Source organism: Xiphias gladius, chromosome 8 (genome assembly GCF_016859285.1).
Source record: "Xiphias gladius isolate SHS-SW01 ecotype Sanya breed wild chromosome 8, ASM1685928v1, whole genome shotgun sequence".
Taxonomy (NCBI): domain Eukaryota; kingdom Metazoa; phylum Chordata; class Actinopteri; order Istiophoriformes; family Xiphiidae; genus Xiphias; species Xiphias gladius.
This window is the reverse complement of record NC_053407.1, coordinates 15,179,645-15,188,513: the sequence shown is the minus strand read 5'-3', so window position 1 is coordinate 15,188,513 and position 8,869 is coordinate 15,179,645. Positions and strand designations below refer to the sequence as shown.

General features: G+C 43.8%; 1 protein-coding gene across 1 annotated transcript; it reads right to left on the bottom strand.

Annotated features, from left to right (window-relative positions):
• Nucleotides 1–5,125: 5,125 nt before the first annotated feature.
• On the bottom strand, nucleotides 5,126–7,126 carry lrrc4.2 (leucine rich repeat containing 4.2). Its single transcript, XM_040133420.1, has one exon. The coding sequence runs from the start codon at nucleotides 7,124–7,126 to the stop codon at nucleotides 5,126–5,128; it is 2,001 nt and encodes a 666-aa protein (XP_039989354.1).
• Between the last annotated feature and the right edge of the window lie 1,743 nt (nucleotides 7,127–8,869).

Sequence of the window (8,869 nt, the reverse complement as noted above, 5' to 3'; positions counted from 1 at the left end):
TATAAAGACTGTGTCTGCTTTAAGGTAGGATAAAGGCAGTGACATATTTCGTAATACCACCATAAGTCAACATATTTTATATTAAGTTTTAATATTTTTTTGTGTGTGTGTGTGTGTGTGTGTGTGTGTGTGTGTGTGTGTGTGTGTGTGTGTGTGTGTGTGTGTGTGTGTGTGTGTGTGTGTGTGTGTGTGTGTGTGTGTGGACATACATGCATGTGTATGAGAGCTTCATATGTTTATGTTTTGACCTGAAGTGAAGCAGGGCAGAGGTGAGTGGTTCGGAATGAATGTCCTTCCTAGTAGAGTAAAGTAAGGTCAGTCTCATACCTTCTCCAGCGTGTGACAGAAACTACTATCAGCCACAATTTGTTAATAATCTCAAAGCAATAATATTCTGACAGCATCATTCTTTGAGAAGAAAGTCACTCACCTGGTGCACACAGCCATGTTGAAGAATTAGAAACAAGCATTGTGTCCCGTTGTGTATCTGAGCTGCGATTCACAAAATATTAATGTCTTCCTTCCATATTTCGCTGACGTGACTCAAAGAACTGTTTTGCAGTGTAATTAGATTAAATTCCTTTGTTGTTCTCTAACTTAATGTTCATGCATATTTCCTTAGTTAATTATGTAGAGGAAGTGTTTGGGAAATTACATTAATAGTTAAAAAATAGTTTAAAAAAAAAGAAGACTGAAGACTGATAATCAAACTAGTTTAAACAGGAAATTATTTCTTTAGACTATTTGTACATTTTGTGTGAATGTTGATGTAGATGTGTGTATGTGAGACTAGCAGTTACCTCTTCTCCCCAATTAATCTCCTGTCTTTGTTGTCTTATTTTGCCTTGACCCAAAACCAATGACCAGTCTAACTGAAAAACATGCACTGCATAAATTGTTTTAAGGTTTTGATTCAAACTTATTAATGCTTTTAAAATTGAGTTTTTCATTGTTAACATTCCACTGTTCTTGTAAAACAAATCTAGTCTATTTTGTTTCATTTTACTTTTATGAATGGCAAAAATATAATTTTATAACTCGACAAGCAAAATTAATTAGCCCTCATATTCTTGGTACGAAAAATTGCATTTATCATGTTTTACAAGCTGAGACATTTAAGTGGCTAGATATTTAAGAGTTTGTGCGCAGGCTCGGATCAGGCCAGCAGCATGGTCAAAGAGTGCCGTCAGGTGTAGGCACTCAAGCGTTGAGAGAGGGATGAGAATTGAGTCTAGGCCATTTCTCAGTTCTAAGAAGACCATGGATCATTTCTTACAATCCCTTTGTGGGCACCAAAAGGCATCAGTCAGTGGAGAAACTGTGACAGAATTGCTGTGGCCTGCCACCTGACCAACACCTTTTTACTGCTGGAGACTTCATTAACAGATATGGATCTTTAGGCTCAAGGACTTGTTCCCTACAAACCCTTAACCTCATAGAACGCCAGCCATAGAGCTTTATCCCAGTCCATTTACTGTTGTCTCTCTGCAGATCATATCAAGCTGGAGTAAGACAAACTATATTGTAGCAGCTTAGCCATTCTTTTCACCTCGTCTATCCCCTGCCATCATGGTTAGCATGAGCCTCTGACACACTGCTTACTTCAAAAAGATGATCACGTCTTTGGCTGAAGCTTTATCGGTCACCCATTGGCTGAGAATCAATAGGAAGGGAAAAAACAGGTGGGCATTAGTGAGCATGATCCAAAGGACTTTTTAAATTGGGGACAGTTCCTGTGCCAAATAAATAACAGGAGAAAGAGAACAACAGAAAGGGGGAGAGAGTAAGAGGCTGCCTTAAAACACAACCTATCCGTGCTATATTGAGGGAGTTTCAGTCAATGATTTTTAGTCAATTAGCAAGTGATAAAAGGGAGGGGGGGTAGAGAAAGGGAGACGGCAGCAGTTATGACAAGACATCTTCACAGCTCATTTACAACAAGGCAACATACAGCCAAATTCAAAGCATATGACTGACTCAGCTGCTGGAGATAAGACAGCAGCCACCCCAGAAAGAAGATTTATATTAACCCCACTGATGTTGTCAGGAAAGGACTTTTGTCTGGGTCTTCGTTTTCAGCAGTTAGCACAGTGGCCATTCCCCTCCAGCCCTCAGCCACTTCACCCTTGACACTGTAGCAGCAAACTTGAATTGACTGAAGGGTTGATAGTATTATGTTAATCTCGGACCTGCCTCCCCTTTTGCTGTTAACATAAAGAGGAGGAGGAGGAAGAAAGAAGAAGAAAGGAAGTAGTTGTCAGTGTTCCTGTATGTGGCTAGTTATCAGACGCAGTAAAGGCTTTACAAACAGCAAACATCTTCTTATGAAGCCTTGCACGGTCAGAGCCACGCTGTGCTGGGGAAATAATAAGAGTCGGCTCTTTATCAACCCACACATACTGTAGCAACCAAGAACATTCTGTTTTGTCAAAGCAAAGAGCAGGAATCACATTCTGGTAGTGACTGAATATCCAGAAGTGTATCACACTCATATTTTCTTGAAGAAAATGAAGAAACATTTGACATAGTCTTATTTCATAGTCTAGGATTTCTATCTCTTGTTGAGGGCCCACCTGTACTCACAAACTGCCAGGTGTGCTGGCAGAAAAGACTAGCACCCCTCCATCCATCCATTCAGAGATGAGGAAACCTCCAAAATTAAAATATCATTATAAGTGTTTCCTTTATGCCTGCAATATGTTATATGCCTTAATTTGTTTAGACTGTATGTACAGTAGATCCTATTTAAACAATCAATATATTTCAAAAACTAAAACAAACTCTTGAGAAAAAACTAACTCCCACTCAACCTGTATTCCAGACTGTTACATAATTGCTGTCCCTGTTTTGTTTTACTGCACCAGAGGAGTACCTACTGTAATGCAGTCATATTATGAGTGTCAGAGAAAATATGCATATATACATATAGTTACATAATGCCAGGCAGTGTCAAACAGCAAATTATAAACCATCTCTTGATGGTACAAAAAGTCTGGCCAGGAGGTTTTAAATGCAGCCTTGGTGTTCCTGTCAACTCACTATCCGCCCTAATTATCAAAGGGGTCATACTGTAATATCCTCTTTATCCCCAAATAGCCTCAGCAGGAGCACTGTTGTAACATGGACCTTTTAAATGACCAGTAGGCTGCATGATTGAATAGCATTTGTCAAAATCAGTTCAAAATAAGAAGGACTGGTGAGTGGTTGTATGAAGGGCAACAGTATAAGGTCATAGCTAAGGCGTTTCAGTCAACACAGAGACTACGCACACCTATTCATGGTAGCTGGCCTTTTAACTGCACGACGTCAAGATAATTCAGATTTTTCAGAAATGCACGGAGTCATAAAGCATCTGCAAAAAAATAAAAATCAGCTGTTAGGTGATATATTTAGATTTCATTCTGGAAGTAGCTGCTTTGCAGAAGTAGACTTATGTTGTACCTCATATCACAATGAACCACTCACAACTGTTTTTCTTCTTATTAAAATCACAATATATAGGTTTTTTTTTCCAATCAATAAATGTCAGATTCAGATAGGAACTAAAATCTGCGGTTGAGCATATAAGGAAAAGAAACCCACAAACTGTAGAACTGTGGGATACATGTATTTTTTTCCCTTCACAGTCACTGAGAAATCAATGTTAAGAACTAAGCTGAGGCATCAAAGACCAACAGCCTATCTGACCTGCATAGAGCCCCACTGTGGGGTATAATGCAGCATTGTACACCAGTTACTTAAAGACCCATTCATGCAGACACTAAGTAAATGCATAGGACCGTAAGATGGGGGGTTTGGGGTAGGATACGATTTACAATACTGCCTCCAGCCTTTACGATAAAACAACTTACACACATATGGAAATATATTCAGAGAGAAGAAAAAACATCAGATGAAAATGTTTCTGATTAGAGAAATACAAACCAAAGGTTTTTATTTTTCATAGCCTCCTTTGTCTCTCCATAAAAATAGTGTTGCTCAAAATAAACAGTTAAAAGAAAAACAAAACCAAAGTCATGTTTCAGTGTAGTCCATGGAAAAGCCCCAGTTTCAGACATTCATTTTGTTTCACTTCAATCCTCTGTTTTTTTCACTAAAAGCAGAACGGTCAGCAAAGCCCTGTATCACTGCACCACATGTCTTTTCCTCTGAAAAATTACCATCGGAATGAGCCCTTGCAGAGACAAATCAGGCAACTGCTGTAATGCATTACTAAATTAGCCCTAAACACTACACAAGCCATTAAGAAGCATGTCAAAACCTAAGGGAAAAGAAATAATACAAAATGCAACCAATAACAGAACAAAGTATTTGCAACAGCTGTTATTAGCCTGCACTTCATCTTTGCCAGTTGAACCAGTGGGCAATCATGTGCACACTAAATAAACATATTTAGATACGCTACAACTAAGACGCACTGGCACTGTCAAATAAACGCAGCTTAGCTCCAGCGAACAGAGGGTTAAACCTTAGCTGCAGAAATTCACTGCAGTCGAAAAGCATTTGGCTGATAGCTACTGAACAGCACATTCTATCTGTGCTATAATGCTGCTATCCTCAGACAAATATTTCTATCCATCTAGATTTTGCTTGTGTGTCTTTTTGTGTTCTTTAGTCTGGAAATACCATTTTATTGCATATAATATTTGGCACAGTAAAAACTGGAGCTTACATTTGGGGCTGTATTCAGAAACTGTTGCCTGTATAAAGAGTTTTTTTACTGCATCCTAAATATAGTCAAAAAACCAACTAAATGCCTCTTTTCCTACAGTAGACAGTACCACCTTCTATTGTCAATCACAAAAGCAATTCATTATCTTTGTCTTTTAAATAGAAGTCAACAGTTATTAGAAAATAGTTTCAAATTAGTTTCTTTTCTAATATAATCTGCATGTCTCACCACTTCCTGACAGTAGTTTCATTTATATATATTTGTATTTTTTTATATTTATATACTTATGTATAGGCATGTACAAGAAACAAAAAACTGTCTCTGTTTTGCACTTCTGTACAAAAGAAAGTTACCGTTTTGTTATTTGTGCATTCTATTGCATGGACTGATGAGCAGATATGTGGAGAGGAGAGGTTGGGGCAGAGTCAGAGATAGATCCATAGAGAGTATTACTCAGATTTGGGTCTCTTGAACCTTCTCCTTGCCGTGAGTAGTCTTAATGACGTAGGGATCAGCAATGGTGCTGATGTGGCTGTGATGCTGTCTGACTGAGCGATGAAGAGAGTTGTTCTGGGCCCAGTGGGCTCCATAGCCCCCTTGGCGGGATGAGGAGGAGGAGGACACGTACCCAGGCTTAAAGGTGTTGCTGTTGTGTTCCACTAATGTAGGCAGTACCAACCCTGTGTCATCAGAGCCACTAGATCCGGAGGTGGGTGGTGGAACAGGAGGAACTTCTTCCTCCATCTGTATAATTTCTATGGTCCTGGCTGCTGCCACCGTGCTCCTCTGTTGATGCCGCTTACGCAACTTATAGAATGCTATCAACATGGCAGCTGCCAGCAAGGTAACAGCAACAAAACAGCCAATGATGATTTTGGTGGTTTTCATCACCTCATCCAGGCTGGCGGCTGGCCCACTAGGGACTCTGGCAGTGGGAATTGACACCTGCCTTGGAGTTTGAGTATTCTGGAACAGCACAGTGGGTGTGGAGATGAAGACAGGCTGAAATACAGAGGGCGAGGCAGGGACAGTAGGCTTAGGTTTAGGGGTCTCCTCCACTGTGGGCTCCGAAAATTCCACTGTTACAGTGGTAAAGTAGGACAGATTAGATGTGTTGAGTTCGGCATTGCTGACATTTAGGTAGGCAGAGGCATTGGAATTTCCTGCCATGTTGCTCACCATGCAGGTGTAGACCCCTGTGTCTGATGGGAGAACATTGGAGAAATTGAGTGTCCCATCGTTAAGGACGGATATCCTTGGGTGAGCTGAGCCATGAGTCAATACAGTCCCATTAGGGAGAAGCCATCGGACTGAGCTCATAGCAGCTGTGCGACACTTCAGCTCTGCCACCCTCGCTGCTGAGATGTTCAGATCTCTGGGAGCATCGAGTATGAATGGTGCTGAACACTGAAAGGTGGTCTGATCAACTTCCACCAGGTATCGTCCTCTCATGTGGGCCGGGGTGTGGCAACGTCCACAGCAGGTGGAATTCGTGGGAATGTATTCTCTGAGCCACCAGGAGAGCCACACTACATCACAGTCACATCGCCAAGGGTTGTGGTGCAGGTGTAGCTCCACCAAGTACTGCAGTGGGGTGAAGAGATTATGGGGAAGGGACGACAGGTTATTATGGGCTAAATTGAGCTCTACCAGGGCTGTGATGTCATCAAACGCATTCCTCTCAATAGTAGTGATAGCAGAGTTCATAATCCACAGTTTACGTAAATTCTTGAGCCCACGGAAAGCTCCAGGCTTCAGTTCAGGGAAAACATTCTCTGATATTTCTAGCTCCTCCAATCCCACCAGAGGTGAAAGATGAGGAAACTCCCTCAGGTTGCACATCCCCAAGTTGAGGTACTTGAGGTTTTGAAGGCCCTCGAATGCCCCATCAGAGATGTACTCCAGTTTCCTCAGCTCTCCGAGGTCCAGTCTCATGAGTGAGGGGACACGATTGAAGGCATAAGAAGGGATGCTCTCAATGGGATTGTTTCTAAGCCACAACTCCCTCAACTTTGACAGGTACTCAAAAGCTCCGCTAGGTATGACCGTCAGTCTGTTGTCGAACAGCTCCAGGGTATTGAGGCTGGTCAGGCCATTGAAGGCCCCCACTTCAATCTGCCTGATAGCATTTCTGCCCAACTGCAGTACCTCCAGGTGGTGCAGTTGTCTGAAGGTATCTGCTTGTATGGTCTCTATGCTGTTTTCCATCAGGTTCAGGTACCTGGTGTTGGCTGGGATGTTCGGGGGGACCCTAACCAGGCCTCTGCGGGTACACACCACCTTGCTGAGCTGGTTAGTGCAGGAGCACACGCCTGGACAGTTCTGTGGGTTAGCCGAGCCCAACGAAGGGCCTGTGGACTGGCACATACTGAGCGCAGGCACCATGAGGGAGAGCACGGCGAGCAGGGCTGCGTTCCAGGTAGGCTGCACACTAACCTGGCCCAGAGGACTCATGGTGTGGAGGGCTCATTATTTTGCATGGTGGGGGGAGACGGCACACACCGGAGGACAGACCACCCTAGCCTGGCTGGAGCAAATCAAGGCTCCCAAGTTCCATCGACAGTGCAGGGAAATGCTACATCAAAATTGATGTGTGAGAGAGAAGGGAAAAAGAGGGACAGAGAGAGGGACAGAGTGAGAGATTAATACATGTGAAGTATCAGAGGAAAAGCAGTGCAGCAATGTAAGAAAAAGGTTGAATAACAGGATCAGTGACGTACCTCATTAGTTTGAAAGTGGTCCTTTTTGCCTCCTCCCAGATGTTAAAAGCAACAGTCATGCATCATGTTCATTTATAATTCCTTTCCACGGAAAGACATGAGCTAGATGTTTTCTTATTTTTCCTTTTTGAAAAAGTGAGGTGGCCCTCTATTAGCCAAGGGTACAAAATGGCTCCTGGTATTTAAGACTAAGAGCAGGGTGGAAAACACTCAAAGGCAGAGGTAAGGCCATTAAGGCTTGGCAGGTGCCTGGATCCCTTCTGCCCCCACTAACTGCCCCCCTGCCAGGCTGCAGATTCCAAAATGCAGCTCCACTGTGGATAAATCACAATGATCCATTACGCAGTTAAACACGACAGAGGAGGAGAGAAGAAGTGACCAACTGAAATAAATAAAAATCCCCAGTTCTGTCGGCTCCTGATACATGTGTTGTCTTGTCGGCTGGTTGCCTGTTTGGTGGAGAGACCTCCCTCACTGTGACTTTGCCAAGGGCTAGTTGGTCGCTGATTAGCCCCGTTGTGACAGAGACTGAGAGACAGAAAAAGGCTAAACAACTCCTGGCACAGTCATCCCTCTCTCTTCTCCTCCTCTGTGGTCCTCTTGCTTCCTCCCAACGTTGGGCTGGCCCTGGTCAGAGCAGCTGCAGGCTGCCGTGTGCACAGTTAGCAGTAATCCGTCTATTCCTCCCAGGGGGTGGGGGGGTGGGGGGGGTTGGTGGTGGTGGGCGAGATGGTGGCGCTGGGTGGGGGGTGGAGAAGGGGATGCGCTGCACTGTTGGAGCTTCACAAAAGGCTGTCGAAAGAGAGAGAGCTCTCTTGTCCTCTTCTGCAATGAGAGAAAAGAGAGGATGACGCTGAGAGGATGTGTGTGGAAGTGGGCTCCGTATCTGTATCCGTACACAGAGAAAGGTACTGAGGATTCTTCTCTCCACTCGCTGTTTGTCCCCTGGGCTGTCTCCTGCAGTGTTCTTCTGCTTGCTTATTTTTTTGTATTTCTCCAGGGCTGAGGTAGTAAGTTGTGGCAGTTAGCCATGTGTGTGGCTGTCAGACTTGCGGCTGGCTGGTGGACTACTGCAGTAGCCAGAGTACAACAGAGAGAGAAAGAGAGGGAGGAAAAGAAAGACAGAAAGAGAGAGAGACTGAGAGAGAATGAGAGAGAGAACCACTGACATATCAAAAGCAAGAGAAAGATAGAGTGCGCAAAGGAGAGTGTGTGAGAGAGAGAGAGACGGAGAGAAGGAGGCACGCGAGCACTCAAACAGGCAGCCCACCGTCACACAAGCAGCAGGAGCAGCATTCCAATCCACATCTCCTCTTCTTGTTTATTCTCCAATCTTCTTTTCCCTATTCCCCCCCTTCGATGTGTGTCGGTGTTGCAGGCAGCTAAGATGCTTGTTCTGCCCCCTCCCTTTGTCCTTCAGTGGGAACGTGAATGTACTGCTGACGCACTCCTCTCAGCTGCTCAGCCAGCCTCAGAG